General features: G+C 42.1%; 1 protein-coding gene across 1 annotated transcript; it reads left to right on the top strand.

Moving 5' to 3' along the window:
* Nucleotides 1–1,039: 1,039 nt before the first annotated feature.
* Nucleotides 1,040–17,672, top strand: SRGN (serglycin). The gene is made up of 3 exons (XM_073585886.1): nt 1,040–1,195; nt 7,802–7,931; nt 17,326–17,672. Exons 1-3 carry the CDS (start codon nt 1,117–1,119, stop codon nt 17,498–17,500), a joined length of 384 nt encoding a protein of 127 aa, XP_073441987.1. The 5' UTR covers nt 1,040–1,116; the 3' UTR covers nt 17,501–17,672.
* The last annotated feature ends 440 nt before the right edge of the window (nt 17,673–18,112 follow it).

Here is an 18,112-nt window from a genome sequence, read left to right as displayed (position 1 = left end):
ATATGATATTGATTACCTATTTTAAGGATAGGTCATCAATTAAATAGTAGTGAAACACCCCTTTAAAAACTATTTCTAAATAATGTGATCAAATAGAGGAGTCTCACTTTCAAAATCTCCATTATTTCAGTCCTCCTCTAATTGTGGGGGAAACCCAGCACGTCCAGGCAGTATAAGGACTGTCTGTTGAAGTGAACTGTAAATTTTTGAATACTCTACCTTCCTCATGGTGGTGCTGCAGAGAAATCTCACCCAAATTCTAGCAGATTATCAGGTGTCCCACTTTCACAAAAATGGATTTTATGACACTGTTCACATTATTTTGATAGCCTCGAGTAAATGTATATGCCTGGACATCAACCCACATTTCTGATCGATGACAGCGACCTCCCCATAGACTAGAAGAGGTCATTTATATAAAGTGATAAAAGATGATTTACCCACAACAAGGCATCTGATATGAGACACACGGGGAGGACTTATCAGCGCAGTCTATAACCTGTATGGCCATATTAATATTTCGGAAAGGTCAAATATGGTGACAGATTCCTTTTAACCACTGAAATAACAATAATTGCAATGACTAAGAACAGACATCCGAAATATGTCTGCAGTTTTTATTGATGATGTGTACTTGCGATTTTAAGTATACGCAATCAAAATCTTCTTTTTATCCAAGTGGACCTGTTTGCTGAAAGCATTCCTCCTTCTACATTTTTCTGAAACATTTTATAACCTGTTTTATAAAAAAGAAAGTATTTCATTTTAATTCTCCCCATCAGATTAGACTTTTGTGGTCTGTTTTGCTTCAGTTTTGTTTTTATTTTATTTAAAATCTAAAAAAAAACACTAAAGAAACTATCAAAGAAAAATATCAACATTTCTAAAAACTCCATGAGAACACGATGTCTCGTGTTTCGGGTCTCACAACCTGTTTCCGCAGAATTTGTCACCTTTAGTTCACTATACTCGTGTTCTAACATTTGGGCAGGAAGCTATGACAAATATAGGGGTTGGTCATAGTGGTTTTTTGTCGGAAATATTTAGTAGCTGAGGAACTTGCTGCCCCTATTTCGATATCTGGCCTTGAAGCTGTGAGGAATCGCTCTACAGTTGATGAAACTTCTGCTTTTTAACAGCAAGAAAATGTTCCTCTTACTCGGTATTCTTGTCGTTGCTGGAAGCCTTGTACAAGGTAAGGCCATTCCACTCCTTCTTCACACCAGCAATATGGACGCTGTATACAATTAATTGGAATAACTTAAATTTAAAGGGAATCTATCACCCATATTTAGTGATATCACGTAAAGATATCACCCAATTATGCGTCCCATAAGGATTCTATTAGGATTTTTTATTCCCCCTGACCCCACACCTTTGATGCATAAATACCTTTTTTATCTTGTTGGGGATGTATAAAAATCGCAGCGGTCTGGTCCGATGGGTGTGGCTTAGTCACCTTCTCCCCCTCCCCTCCTCAGCTTGCTGAACGTAATCTTCATCTGTGAATATCATAAATAACGTTGCTTTCCGCACTTGCGCATTGTAAAGGCCTCCGGCGCCTGCGCAGTATGCTTTGCCCAACTGTGGGCTAAGCATATAATCGCTACTGCGCATGCGCTGGTATTTTTAAGCGCAGTCTATGCCCCCGGAAGTTTGTCCTGCATGTGAAGACTTCCGGGGAATAGACCGCACTGGAAAATACTGGCGCATGCGCAGTAGCGATTATATGCTTCGCCCACAGTTGGGCAAAGCATCTGCGCAGGCGCCGGAGGCCTTTATAATGTGCAAGCGCGGAAACCAACATTATCTGTGATATTCACAGATGAAGACCGGACCGGACTGCGGCGATTTGTATACATCCCCAACAAGATAAAAAAACGTATTTATGCCTCAAAGGTGTGGGGTCGGGGGGAATCAAAAGTCCTAATAGAGTCCTTATGGGACGCACAATTGGGTGATATCTTTACATGATATGTAAAATGGAAAATGGAAAATGGGTGACAGATTCCCTTTAACTCTAGCTCAAATGAGTTTTTAAGAGACATTTCTCATGCCATTTTTCGCACATTTAAAAAAATTGGTAACCTACTAATGTCCAGAGGACATTAAAATAGAAATTCATGGGATCCACTGATATGGGGTTTTCAGCCTGAAATGCTACACTTAAGGAGCAAGGTTTACGTCTTGTCCCTTAAAGCGTTAATGCACTGAATTAACAGTGTTACTGCAGAATCAGTGAGGTCAGCAGTAGAGTTCGTGCCCACATAAGTCCATGAAAATGTCCTGTTTCCCACCAGTACAGACCACATACATACTGACGGACAGGCTGACGGCGGAGAGGAGCACTGTGCAGCCCAGCAAAGAGTGTCTGCATCATAACTAGTTGGAGTTAGTAACATTCACAACCGCCTTGTATAAGTTAATGTCTGCCATTGTAGTATGTAGTTAGTGCAATTGATCATCTTTCTTTTTCCATTAGGCCGGGGTAACACTTGCAAGTGTGATGCGAGAAACACGCAAATACATGCAGCGGTCCCGGGTATTGATGCAAGAGACTCGCGCGAGTTTGTCGCATCATACTCGCAAGTGTGACCCCGGCCTTATTCTGCGACTCCTAGTTCCACTTAGCGCCTCTATTACTATACGTTTCTGCCTCCAACTTGGACTTGCTAATAAGCTTCATTGAGTAGTGCCATTTTGGCGGGGCATTTGTCAGTGTACTGGAAAATGGGAGACAAATTTCCAGTGTGGTGAAATTGCACAAAAATCTCCACAATTCCTGACATTGTCTTTTGGGAATTGTTTTTTTGGCGTATATTGCATGGTAAAAATGACCTGCCAGTATGATTCTCCTCATCAGTACAATTACAGCGATATCAAACTTGTCCAGTTTTTTTAAATTATTTTAGTGGTGAAAAAAAATCAGAATTTTGAAAAAAAAATGTTTTTTTTACTGTGTTGTCGTTTTCGAAGACTTCGATGGAACTTATTTTTTTATGGGACAAGATGGCATTTTTATTGATTAACAGACAATCCCTACATGTGTTGAAGCTGTCTAACAGCTGCGAGACATGCAGCCACTGGGACTCGAACATATTTTTCGAGCACGCCGAAGTCACCCAGTTAGCACACGAGCATGCCCTGATATCACCTTATCCAAGCACATTCGCTCATCACTATTTATAATACATCTTATCGGAGAAATCATCTTTCTTCTTCACCTTTCATTCTCAAATTCTCAAGTCACAGGTAAAACCTGTATTCAGTGAAGACAGATTATTAATTACATCACTGATGGGAAACGACAGTTAGTACTGATAAGATTCTATGTAAAAGGGAGGAGCTAGAGGCAGCGCTCCTCCCCCATCAAGTCAACATTGAATCTTATTAGTAGGAATTGCCATCTCCTATCTCAGTAATGGAAAATATGTTTTCATTGAATACAGATTTTACCTGAGAATTGAGAATTTTGAGAATGATCAGTTTGGGTGGAGAAAGAAGCAGATTTCACTAATAAGATACATTACAAGGTTTCCACTTTTCGTGTTTACTACTGATTTATGAAACAGAAATTAAAACAACTTTTACACTTTAAATATATCCTAAAAGGGCACATTACTACACAATTAGATACAACTTCTTGTATGCAACACATTGTGGACACATACGCACACGTTTTATCTTTAGTATAATATTGCTAAATAGGTTATTGTGAAATACTGAGATGAAGGCTGATTCATGTCATGATGCAATTCAGACCATATTTATACCTATTCTTAAGAAATTTTGAGTCACTCTGTCCGTTCTGTCAGTAGATTTTTTTTTCTAAGTTTTTAGAGAGGCACAAAGACTTGTAACAAATTACAAAACTCTATACCCCTACATGAGATAAAGCCACATTTTAGAGTCACGGACACCTTATGTAAGATGGTGAAGCATAAACTTTGTGCACTTTATACAAAATTGGATTTAAGAAGGGATAGACGTAGACCTTTGAAAGATCTACTCTAAATATGTGAAGGATATGTGGTGGTACAGCAGATGGTGCCCCCTGCTGGTACATTTGCCAGGAGCAGCTTGCCACTAGCCACTGCAAGAAAACAGAAAAACACCAAGGTTACTTACCAGTAGCCGGTTTTTCCAGAGTCCATGACGGCACACATGAGAGAGGGGATCCACCCATTCAGGACAGGAACCCTACTGAAGATAAAAGGATGGTACCTCTCCCTCGCTTCAGTTGGTTTACAGAGCATGAGAGGCCCCCCGGGTTAGTACACATGGTAAAACTATCACCACATTATATTTAACTAAAAAAGCACTCAAACTGTAGTGCACACCAAAGGAGTGATAGGGGGAGGAATATACAGGTGCCATCATGGGCTCCGGAAAACCGGCAACCGGTAAGTAACCTTGGTGTTTTCCCGTCTCCCATGACGGCACACATGAGAGACTTTTGTAGAATAAGACACCTTAGGGAGGGACCACCACTTGTAGCACCCTTCTTCCAAAGGTTAGGTCAGTAGAGGAAGATAGATCTAGTCGGTAGTGCTTGAAAAAGGTCGAAGGTGAGGACCAAGTAGCGGCTTTACAAATCTGCTCAATCGATATCTCAGCCTTCTTTGCCCAGGAGGTAGCTACAGCTCTGTTGGTGTGAGCTTTGATGCCTTCTGGAACCGGAGCGCCACTCGCAGAGTAGGATAACATAATGGCCTCCCTGATCCATCTGACAATGGTATTCTTGGCTACCCCGTACCCTTTTCCACTACCCTGAAAGGCTACAAACAGGGACTGATCTTTCCTCCACTGACTTGTCACGGATATGTATTGTAGTATGGCCCTCCTTACATCTAATGTGTGGAACTTTTGCTCCCCAAGGTTCCTAGGATTATCGCAGAATGATGGTAAGGTGATCTTTTGAGTCCTATGGAACTTAAGGACTACCTTGGGGAGATAGGCCGGATGTGGTCTTAGAACCACACTGTCATCAAAGATTTGAGTATATGGAGGGCCTACAGATAGAGCCTGTAGGTCGCTTACTCTATGGGCTGATGTTAAGGCTACCAGTAATACTGTCTTAAAGGGAATCTGTCACCCTTTTTTTGAGATATCATATAATGATATCATTCAATTGTGTGTCACATAAGGATTCTCTTCGTACTTTTGCTTCCCCGTGACCCCGTACCTTTCATGCATAAATACCTTTTTTTATATCGGTTCAGATGTATATAAACTGCCGCTGTCCGGTCCGCTGGGCAGGGCTTATTCACCTGCTCCCCCCCCTCCCTGTCTTGCTCTACGTATTTCTTCTTGTGTAGAGCAAGACAGGGAGGGGGGGAGCAGTTGAATAAGCCCCGCCCAGCGGACCGGACAGCGGCAGTATACATACATCTGAACCGATATAAAAAAGGTATTTATGCATGAAAGGTGCGGGGTCAGGGGGAAGCAAAAGTACTAAGAGAATCCTTATGTGACACACAATTGAATGATATCATTATAGGATATCTCAAAAAAGGGGTGACAGATTCCCTTTAAGTGTGAGTAATTTTGGTGACAACTCCCGTAATGGCTCAGAGGGGTCTCTTGTTAAAGCCTCTAAGACTAAATTCAGATCCCAGTTCAGATCTTCGGGATAATGACCGGCCTAGACCTACTACAGGACTTTATGAACCGGGACACCCACCTATTGGATGCTAGGTTGCAATTATATAAGGCCCCCAGAGCAGAAACTTGGACTTTGAGGGTGCTAGTTGCTAACTCGAGTTGCAGCCCCGCCTGTAGAAACTATAGGATAGGCCCAACCGGCGCTACATGTCCTAAAGGTTCCCCCAAGAAGTCTAGGAACTTTTTCCACGCTCTACCATAGATTCTGGATGTGATAGGTTTCCTACACTTCAAGAGGGTGGACACTAACCCTGGTGAGAAACCCTGGCGACTCAGTAGCGCCCTCTCAAATTCCAGGCTGCCAGATGGAATCCCTTAACCTGAGAGTGGACCACTGGTCCCTGGGTGAGCAGGTCTAGAACCTCTGGTAAGATCCATGGATCTGTAAGTGACATGAGCCTCAGAAAGGAGGACCATGGCCTCCTCGGCCAAAACGGAGCTATGAGAATTACTCTCGCTTGATCTTCTCTGATTTTCCAGACTTCAATGGGAATCATTGTTATCGGGGAGAATGCGTAGGCCAGGGAAAATTTTCAGGGTATTGCAGACATAGAAGAGTTCAATCAAATGTAACTGAGCTTCACAGGAGACAACAGACATGATGTTTACAAACAAACCACTTAGCTTGGTGTTTCCACTCTCCAGCGGGCACACTGCTTAGCGGTTACAGTCTATGATATACAAATGCCCAACTTACTGGCCCAAATAGGCAGCACTGGGCTTACTATAGGCAGGAGTCAATGTTTCTATGGTCACTCTTGCCTAGTAGGATTGATGTTACCCCTGCTCTGCCTACCGTATCTGGTATACTCTGGAAGGTGCCCACAACCACTCTGCATGACACACATTATAATGAGGGAAGTGGTCTACATCTGAATGCAATCTGAATGCACACAGTATCTTTCATTACTTAGCACCCTCTCTTCCAGCTCTCTTTCATGAATAGGACTGACAACATTGTTCAGGTTGTCAAAACCTCCATGAATCTGCAATCATTGAAGAACAGAACATGGACCATGTGTTTTAAAAAAAATCATGGACATGTCAAAACACCATGGACACTGGGCAAAAATCAATTATTTTTACAGTCTGTGAATTTACGAAAGCTTGGCAACCTTGGACATCCCTTGGGACACAAAACTGCTGAAAATGTGACAATATGTATTACGCATGTTTCTTAATTAGGGCGGCACGGTGGCTCAGTGGATAGCATTGCAGCGCTGGGGTCCTGGGTTCAAATACCACCAAGGACAACATCTGCAAGGAGTTTGTATGTTCTCCCTGTGTTTGCGTGGGTTTCCTCCGGGTACTCGGTTTCCTCCCACTCTCCAAAAAACATACTGATAGGGAATCTAGATTGTGAGCCCCATTGAGGACAGTGATGATAATGTGTGCAAACTGTAAAGCGCTGCGGAATATGTTAGCGCTATATAAAGATTATGGTTTTGTGAAAACAACATAAAAATGTCTCAGACAAAACAAGAGTCCCAATTGTGCGCATGATAAACCTGTTTGTATTATATGTTGTCCAGCTATTGTGTCGTTTTGCTCACTGAACTACATTTGTATGTTTCCACGGTCAGTAAACGCTGCCGGTTGGACGCTGGCTACTTGTGCATCGTCCAACCCACAGCATCCAGATGTTACAGAATAGTGAATGGGATTCAAAGAAATCCCATGCCCACTATGCATCCATAGGCGCCCGCGGCTTACCCGCGGAGACGGATATGCGACGCGTCTCTCCAGACCGCAGCATGTCTATTTATCGGAGATGCGAGCCTCCGCCAGCTAAATTTCACCCGTACAATGTATTGGACACGGTGATTCCACACGGTTCAGTGAACACATGCGGATTCACCTGCGTTCAATAGCCGGCAGCGCCTTGGACACAGCGGACATGCGCTGCGTCTGAAGCGCTGCCACTTCCTGATCGTCAGCATATACTCTAGGACGTTTGATGCTGTTATAAAAAAAAATTATAGCTGGTGTGTATAAATAAAGCAATCCTTTTTTCATGCAATAATCACAAACTCCTCATGATGTGATCCTGACTGTGTGCTTATTATTTCCTTTGCTTCAAACATTAAAAAATGAATTTTCTTGTATTAACCAGACACTATTGTTAAATTATCTGTAGGTTTCCCTATGAAGAAAGAAACAAACCAAAAAATTCTCTGCATACCAGGAGACAACGACATTGCTTGTGCTCAAGAAAATGATATTTTGGATCAAGCCCAACAAAGTAATGTAATTGATCGTGGTATAATGTAAGTATCTTTGTATCTCATTTACACATTGTGGGCATGCGCTTTAGGCGGTCAAAGGTGAAGAGTGGGAAACATCTATTTACCAAGTCATATAAATGACTTGGCATTTTGGAACCCCAATACAAAATCTCTAACAGGGCCGTCCGACCTAACATGCCATCTATAGTAGTGGTATCCGCTTATGTGGCAGGGAACTATTGGGCCATATCAGACCCTAGCTCAGTTCTCTCTGCACCTCATACTTACAGTCCTGAAAATCTGCATGGCGATTTACATACACACTGCACAGAAATGTCACAGACCACAGACAATTGGTAGTAAAGTTTCTCCTAGAGGAGAGCACCAAGTCTGCATAGAGAATTAAAGGCCATGAATATGGTACGTCCTGTACACAAATAACATCTCCGAAGAGAAAGTACAGGGTCTCCATTGTCACCTATTAGAGGTAACTGTTCTAGAGGTCAATATTTGCCCTTTTAAAGAATCTTGGCACATGCCAGGGATATAAAGCCAAATCAGAATCTTCTGCCAAAGAGAAAGAACTCCATTTGCAGACAGCTGTTTTGGAGTTAATCCGTGTCTAAGTCCCATGCCCCATTGATAAATTCTGTGCTTACTTGGCAGGACTTCTCACTGGGCCCCAAATCAGTAGAATATCCAAAAATCCTGAGGCAACTGAGGATAAACCTTAAAGACTTAGATATTCATTCCATAGTGTTAAACATCACAGCAAAACAAAGACAAGGCAATGTTTGGCCTTCCTCAAGCTTCAAAATATAGCTATGATTTGAGGCTTGAGAAAAATCAGATATGGCCAAAATGCTGCCTTGGCTTCCTTTTGCTGTGATTTTTTAATACTATGGAATAGAATTTTAACTTTTTAAGGATTATTTTCTGGCGCCTCAGGATTCCTTTTGGCTATTTAGATGTTTCGGGGTTATTTCCCCTTATCAGTGCAAAGTAGGAGACTGATTGGCTGCATGAGAAGCCTTTGATGGAGGTTTGGGAGGAAACATTTATTGTGATCTTGTGATCTCCTTAAGGAGTCAGCCAAGTCAGAATAGGAAGATGGAATATGGATAATGCACACACACCACGGGGATATCACGCAGAGAAAAGTCACAGTACTTGTAAACTAGACACAGTAAAGTGGCAGGACAGGTATAATCGACACAGTGATATCAAAACATGGTGTAAATGAACACTGGTATACTAAAGGCAGTGATGTCACAGCACAGGGCTAATAGGTAATGAGAAGTAACTGCAAAGGAATAACTATCACACTGAAGTCACAGGGCAGGGATGACGCACACAATGATGTTAGAGTATGGCGATAATGCTCCCAGTGAAGTCACAGGAGTGGGGCAATGGATAAGGACTACAGTGACATCACAGCACAGAGAAAATAAGCACACTGTCCTAATACAAGGTTATGTCATGATGTCATTTAGTAGATACAATCATTTAAGCCGTTTCACCTCCCCAGTCTCTAAGGGTAAGTTTCCACCATTTAATGACCGCTGATGGCCTACATGTGAGCCGATGGATCATTTAATAGCCCGTTTAGACAAGCTGACCATCCATCCATGCACACAGAACTATTGGTAAGGGCTCATACTCACTGCCGTCATTGGACGTCACCCCTGCTTTGATGAGGGCTCCGGCGCTGAGCCCGCATCAAAACCGGGACATGTCAGCTGTTTTGTACAGCTGACATGAGCCCGCAATAGGCGCAGGTGGAATCGCGATCCACCTGCGCCTATTAACCCGTTAAACACCACTACCAAACGCTGACAGCAACGTTTAACCTGCCCTTCCGGCCGCCGGGTCGGAAATGAGCGCATTGCCGACCCCCGTCATGTGATCGGGGGTCAGCGATGCGTTGGCATAACAACCAGAGGTCTCCTGGAGACTTCTTTGGTTGTTGATGCCACATTGCTATGAGCGCCACCCGGTGGTCGGCGCTCAAAGCAATGCAGTAATTCTGCTGCATATAGGCGATCTGCTCATTGCCTATAAGTAGCAGAGCCAATCAAGTATGGCAGCTTCTAGCCTCCTATGGAGGCTATTGAAGCATGCCAAAAGTAAAAAAAAGTTTTAAAAAATATGGAAAAAATAAAAATAAAAGTTCAAATCACCCCCCCTTTCGCCCCATTAAAAATTACATAGTTAAATAAAAGTCGCACATACACATATTAGATATCATCGCGTTCAGAATCGCCCGATCTATCCATAAAAAAAAGGATTAACTTGATCGCTAAACGGCGTAGTGAGAAAAAAAAAACGTTTTTTTGGTCGCTGTGACATTGCATTAAAATGCAATAACAGGCGATCAAAAGAACGTATCTTCATAAAAGTGGTATCATTAAAAGTGTCAGCTCGGTGCGCAAAAAATAAGCCCTCACCCAACGCCAGGTCCCGAAAAATGGAGACGCTACGAATCTCGGAAAATGGCTTTTTTTGTAACAAATTTTGGAATTTTTTTCACCACTAAGATAAAAAAAGAACCTAGACATGTTTGGTGTCTATGAACTTGTAATGACCTGGAGAATCATAATGGCAGGTCAGTTTTAGCATTTAATGAACCTCGCAAAAAAGCCAAGCAAAAAACAAGTGTGGGATTGCACTGTTTTTGCAATTTCACAGCACTTTGGAATTTTTTTCCCGTTTTGTAGTACATGACATGGTAAAACCAATAGTGTCGTTCAAAAGTACAATTCGTCCCACAAAAAAACAAGCCCTCACACGGCCATATTGACAGAAAAATAAAAAAAGTTATGGCTCTGGTAAGAAGGGGAGCAAAAAACGAAAACGCAAAAATGAAAATACCCCCGGTCCTTAAGGGGTTAAACACATATAGCACTGTACACAGATGGCACACGGACGCCATCCATGTGCTGTATGTGTTTTATACAGACCCACAGACTTGGCCCTTCCCATCCGTGCTGCTGGTAACAAACGGATATGTCTCCATGTAGTTTGCATGGACATGTGGTCAGTGCAAACATGTGGACATGAATGCAGCACCGTAGATTACAACGGGTACATGAGGTATCAGCGAAAAACAGTTGCCACACGTACCGGAAATACGGACACGTGAAGGAGGCATTAGTTTAGATGTAATTGGAACCTCTGCACCATCCATAGTCACACTCTGCTGACCGCATTATGCTTTGCACTGATCCTGGTCTACACCCTGGTTATATAAGAAAGTAAGTGTGCTGGGTATCATAGGGCACAGATAGTAAGCTTCTGGTCACGTATGCCCCTAACCACTTAGCTCCCTTTTTGTTTTCTTATATTTTAAAAAAATTCACCTCTTGTGTTTCAATACTGGAACTCTCAAGAATATACAGGTGCTTCTTACAAAATTAGAATATCATCAAAAAGTTAATTTATTTTATATATTATATAGAGTCATTACAGAGTGATCTGTTAGAATCTGTTTAGTTTGCAACTATCCGCCATTTTCTTGTGGTGTTCTGGCTACTGGTCTTTTTCCTCTGGTGCTGGGTTTGTCTTGGGTCAGGTGATTGTAGCACTCTTTATTACCCAACACCTGCCCCCTAGTATTGCTGGACAACAGTGTTCAGTGCTGGGACCTCTGGTTCCACTAGTCTTTGTTTCTGTATTCCGTTGGTTTCTGCAGCCTTCTCTGTGCTATCTATTAGGAGGTCACCCATTTTTGTGCCCAGTCCTTAGATCTTTCAGGGACCCCCTTCCCCCATCTATAGGTCTTTGCTTGAGATTAACCTAGGATCGTCGGTGGGTCTATTCACAAGAAATGGGTCGCCCACTCCATCGTAGGGTATCAGCCTAATCATAGTGCAGGGTCAGTTTTCCCCCTTCTACCCTAGTCCTGTGTTGCAGACCCGTAACATGATCTATTTCAAGTGTTTATTTCTGTTAATATTGATGCAGCCAGTGAAAACCCAAAAGTCATTATTTTAGAAAATTAGAATACTTTATAACACCAGCTTGAAAAATGATTTTAAAATCCGAAATGTTGGCCTACTAAAATGTATGTTCTAACAATTATATGGGTACTACGGAATCTGATTGCATGGGATAATACGAAACTGAGACCAATGTTGATGCAAATGAGTATATAAACAAGAGAAACAAAACTAACAGAGCATTTCCTGCAATAGTAATGAAAACACAGCACAAATAGAATGATGCAAGTAAAGCAAAACTTACAGAGCACTTCCTGCAATAGTAACGAAAACACAGCACAAATAGAATGATGCAAGTAAAGCAAAACTAACAGAGCACTTCCTGCAATAGTAACAAAAACATAGCACAAATAGAATGATGCAAGTAAAGAAAAACTAACAGAGCACTTCCTGCAACAGTAACGAATGCACAGCACAATATGGAAATGTCCAGTGTAACTGAAGAGCGGGGAGCGATCGCTAATATGAACCAGTCCAACAGTAATATGATGCAGGTGGGCACAAGGCCTAAACGTGGGAGTCCAGCAGAAGTATGAGAGTATGCACACCGCGTTTCATAACGAAGTCCAGCTATATTATGAATGAGCGCACACACAGCACTAAAGTGTAGAAGTCCAGCAATCATATGGGTGGAAATGCACACAGCACTTAAACGCAGAAGACCAGCATTATACAGGAGTGGCATTAACAGGAGAAGGTCACTATATGTACCTTTTTGGGCTGAAAGTCCCTCACAAGTCCAGCAAACGCAGGCCTAGAGGAGATGGTGATGTCAGGATTCTTTACAGGCCACAGCAGATCCAGAGGTGAATAGTTCCACACTAGAAGTCCAGACAGAAGTTAAGCACACAAATAACAGAAAAGTGTCAGCACATCAATAACTAGTCTGAACAAGTGCATACCAAAAAACAGCTTACATTTCAAAATGAGGAAATTGTTGCACTCAATTGCATTAAGGCATGTCATTGTGAAATACATGAAGTGTGAATAGCAAAATGGCTTTTGAAATTTAGGAAAAACACATGAGATGCTTAGCACAAAATTTGGCCAAAAAATGTGAGCCCATTCGTCAACGTCAAGGTAATCTCATGGATCGAATGGGTCCCTGACCTAACTGCCCAGTGTGAACACTTAACTCTGGCTAATAACTTGGTAAAGCCTATATTTATAGGAAGGTTGGAACCAAATGTGATTGGATGGAATTAAAACCACAGCATGGTGAAGGGCGGAGTGCTAAGTCAGAAAGCTAGCATACAAATAACAGAAAACGTTGGTGAATGGGCTAATATTTTTTGGCCAAATTTTGTGCTAAGTATCTCATGTATTTTTCCTAAATTTCAAAAGCCAATACTCTATTCACACTTCATGTATTTCACATTGACATTCCTTAATGCGATTGAGTGCAACCATTTCCTCATTTTGAGTAGTTAAGCACAGACAGCATCAGGGAGATGCACAGAGGACTGTAGGCAGCATAATGTGGAGAGGCAGAGCTCTGTGTAACAAGCAGCAGCAGGGAGTCCACCAGAAGACAGGTAGGGGCTCAGGAGCCAACAGCAGCAAAATACTCAGGCAAAGAGGAACACACGACCCAGAAATAAATCACAAAACAGACAGGAAGTTCCATGACAGGGCGAGATACCAGACTCCATCTTGAATAAAGGCAAACAGGCACAAAGGAAAGTCCGGAATCCTTACATATGTTCAGTAAGTTTCCACAATCAGTGATGCTTGGGGAGCCATGTCATCTGCTGGTGTAGGTCCACTGTGTTTTATCAAGACCAAAGTCAGTGCAGCCATCTACCAGGAAATTTTAGAGCATTTCATGCTTCCCGACAAGCTTTTTGAAGATGGAAATTTCATTCTCCAGCAGGACTTGGCTCCTGTCCACACTGCCAAAGGTACCAATATCTGGTTTAAAAACAACAGTATGACTGTGCTTGATTGGCCAGCAAACTCGCCTGACCCTAACCCCATAGAGAATCTATGGGGTATTGTCAAGAGGAAGATGAGAGACATCAGACCCAACAATGCAGACGAGCTGAAGGCTGCTATCAAAGCAACCTGGGCTTGCATAACACCTCAGCAGTGTCCCAGGCTGATCGCCTCCATGCCACGCCACATTGATGTAGTAATTGATGCCAAAGGAGCTCCAACTAAGTATTGAGTGCATTTACTGAATATACTTTTCAGTAGGCCAACATTTCAGATATTAAAATCATTTTTTCAAGCTGGTGTTATAAAGTATTCTAATTTACTGAGATAATAACTTTGGGTTTTCATTGGTTGTAAGTCATAATCATCAACATTAACAGAAATAAACACTTAGAATCATAGAATCATAGAATGGTAGAGTTAGAATGGACCTCCTGGGCCATCTGGTCCAACCCCCTGCTCAAAGCAGGATTCGCTAAATCATCCCAGACAGATGTCTGTCCAGCCTCTGTTTGAAGACTTCTATTGAAGGAGAACTCACCATCTCTCTGGCAGCCTGTTCCACTCATTGATCACTCTAACTGTCAAAAAGTTTTTTCTAATATCTAATCTGTGTCTCCTCCCATTCAGTTTCATCCCATTGCTTCTAGTCTTTCCTTGTGCAAATGAGAATAAAGATGATCCTTCCACAATGTGACAGCCCTTGAGATATTCGTAGACAGCTATTAAGTCTCCTCTCAATCTCCTCTTCTGCAAGTTAAACATTCCCAAATCCTGCAACCTTTCCTCATAAGGGTGTGTGCACACGCTGCGGATTGTCCTGCGGATTTGTAAAAAAACGCAGGTAAATCCGCAGGTCAAGAGACCTGCGGTTTATCTGCAGTTTTTCTGCGGTTTAGCCTGCGGGTTCCCCTGCAGTTTGACACCTGCCATGGAGCAGGTGCCAAACCGCAGCAGAATCCGCACAAAGAATTGACATCCTGCGGTTTTGAAACCGCAGCAAATCCGCGCGGAAAAAATCTGCACCGTCTGCACTGCGGTTTTCATTTTCCATTGATTTTAATGGTACTGTACAATGCAGCAGAAACTGCTGCTGATTCACAGGACCAAAACCGCTGCGGATCCGCAGCAGAATCCGCAGCGTGTGCACAAACCCTAAAAGACAGGGTTTGCACAGCAGTCACCATTCTGGTCGCTCTTTTCTGAACTTGCTCCAGTTTGTTGATGTCTTTTTTAAAATGTGGCACCCAAAACTGGACACAGTGTTATGACTTCACGTGATCTAGACTGTATGCTTCTGTTAATACATCCTAGAATTGCATTTTCCTTTTTTGCTGCTGCATCACACTGTTGACTCATATTCAGTTTTGAAATAGATCACTCTGTAATGACTCTATATAATATAGGAGTTTCACTTTTTGTATTGAAGAACTGAAATAAATGAACTTTTTGATGATATTCTAATTTTGTGAGACGCACCTGTTTGTAGTTGTATACCCCGCCACGTATGCCTGCTCAGTGGTAACAGACAGACAGAAAAACAGTTATGTAAAGTAACTGTGTTAGGAGATAAGGGTAATATGTGACAGAGGACAGTTAGATGATGGAGATAAGTGACTCATGATAAAAAAAACTACTGAGGTTGGAAAATGTACAAAGACAGTTGTGTAAAAGCGAACGGAGGATTATGATGGATATCAAGATGAATATCGGAGAAGAGTAATCTGAAGGAAATGTAAAGTATCCAGGTAGTCGTTTATATTCATGAGCTCATTATAACCCCGCCTCCACCCCTGATTGGCAGCTTCCTGTGTACACTGTGCTTAGGCAAACAGCTGCCAATCAGTGGTGTGGGTGGGGTTATACAGAGCTCAGTATTCAGAGAACTGCTAAATCTAAATTGATTTAATAAAAATGTCAGCAAGGAGCCGAGCAAAAGACACATTGCTGAAATCAGGGATTCTTCCCTTACATTATGCTGTTCTCTGATGGTGTAGTGAAAACCTGATGACAGGTGCCGCAAATAACCTAAAAAATAAATATACATACAGTACCTACCTGCTAATGCAATGTTGGCGCTGCAATTTCCAGCAGCCATGTGAAATTATGTCACAAGACCACTGCAGCTCTCTCAGTGGCCGCTGATTGGCTGCAGCTCTCACAATTCCATCAGATGGAACAGTTCCATCAGATAGAAGTATGAAGGTTGAGGTCGAAAACTGTCTGCTGATTGTCTGCAACAGTCACATGACATAACAGGATCACGTGAGCGCAGGTAGTCGCAGGGCTGAAATCACAGGAGCAACCCCAGTCCAAGAGGTAAGTATAGGGGTTTTATGTTAATATGAGGCACTAATGCAGTTCAGAAAATGTTGGATAACTGTGTACAAGTGTTTTATATACTTATTCTCTTGCTATGTTCTGTCAATGTGGTTGTGTTTCAGTTAAACACATTGACAACTACTTTAAAAGTATAAATTTATGGGCCCACCGTAGCATAAGAAAATAAAAAACCCTCTAATAGCCTAGACTGGAGCCGCTCCTCTGCACTCAATACTATACTCACTTGTCTCCTTGCATCAACATTCGGGGGACGGATAGGTGAGGGGATCACGTGACTGCTCCAGGTAATTAGCGCCTACCGATGGGCTACTGCTTTCCCTCTCTCTTCCTGTTCGGACCAAATGTAAAAGCTGCCTGCAGTGGTCATGTGCTCCCGTCAGATATTAATGTCAGGGGAATGGCGAGGAATGTGGTACGAAGAAGCTGAGCTGATCTTAAAGGCAAGTGTATATATATTTTTTTTATTTCTTACACCCCTCTTTGCCCATTAGGTTTACTTTTTAAACTAGATGTCAACCTTAGTAAGTGCACAGTGAGTGAATGGAAATGCTGCCATACAGGAGAAGAGCTGTAGTTGCTTTTATCTGTTTTTGCATATGATCAGCAGAGGTCCAACTGATCATAAGGTTAGGGCATGTCTTAGTATTATGTCACGCCTTATTGATGGAATACCTTTAATAATAAATATGTGGAATGAATGAAACACTAAAGGGGTTGTCGGGCCTTCTGATAAAAGTCTGCAGTCACTCTGTGTGACTGTAGACTTCTGAATCCTTACAGCGTGCACACCGCATACTGTTAGGATTCTACGGTATTGTCGGTAAGAGCGTGTAGTCATGTGATGCAAATATGCGGTTTGCACACAACCTGCCACAGTGTGAGTAGACGGTCTTGACCTTGCTCAATACATGTGAATGGAATATGGCTGGAAATATGCAAATCACATACTTGTGATCACATGACTGCCCGCTCTCGCCAGCAATACCAGAGAATCCTGACAGTTATAGCTCTGTATGTGCCACACAAAAACAAATACTTTCCTAAGCTTCACTTCCCCTTCAAAACAACTTTTGCAATTACCTTTTCATTATTTTTCAGCTACATTGGTTACAAGTAAGCCAAAGATGAAAGTCATGTGATTGTTCCATGTTTTATTTTAGATCTAAGAAGGTCGAGTCTTACATTGCATCCGTTTCATCTTCCGAAGAAGATGCTGGATCAGGGAACGACGTTTCTTCTGGAGAAGAGCCGGGATCTGCCAGTGAAAGTTACGCCGATTTTAATGAGATAACGGACACCAAGAAGCATTTTTATGAAGACAATCTTATCATATAGCTGCAGCCAAACACGCAATGTATTGACCTGAAGGCAAACTGGAAAACTATCAGCTCCAACTTGTAACTTGTAACTGTCTGTGGCTTCAGTACAAAGTTTCTATATTGTATGTAGCAAAACATTTTTTAAATGTTTGTTGATGATACCATTAAATCTTATGTCAGACTCTTTACTTATTCTGTTTTATGATTTCTGAAAATTAAAAACATAAAAAAAAATTGAATGCAGCATTCCCGACGTGTCGTTTCACAGAACCAACAATTGCAGCTTGTGAGGTGCTTAAAGGGATTGTCCAGGACCTATGATTACCTATTCAGGGGTAAGTTATCAATATGAGATTGATAAGGGACTGACACCCATCACCCCCACAGATCAGCTGAAAACTGCTCTGACAGCAGTAGGGACCAACCAATGTTCTGTACGGAAACAAGCAGCCTCATACGTTGCTTATTGACGACTATCGAGTACTGCTGTTTACCCCCCACCAATCTCATATGGATGACCTAAGCTGTGGATAGGACATCAATTGTTAGGTCCCGAACAGCCCCTTTAACACTGTCAAAAGTTGTCAGAAATTCTGCAAGAACTTATTAGTAGCCTCTACTGGTGATA

Source organism: Dendrobates tinctorius, unplaced genomic scaffold (genome assembly GCF_039654945.1).
Source record: "Dendrobates tinctorius isolate UK_male_01 unplaced genomic scaffold, ASM3965494v1 ptg000089l, whole genome shotgun sequence".
In the NCBI taxonomy this organism is placed as follows: Eukaryota; Metazoa; Chordata; class Amphibia; order Anura; family Dendrobatidae; genus Dendrobates; species Dendrobates tinctorius.
This window is presented reverse-complemented; position numbering and strand designations above follow the sequence as displayed.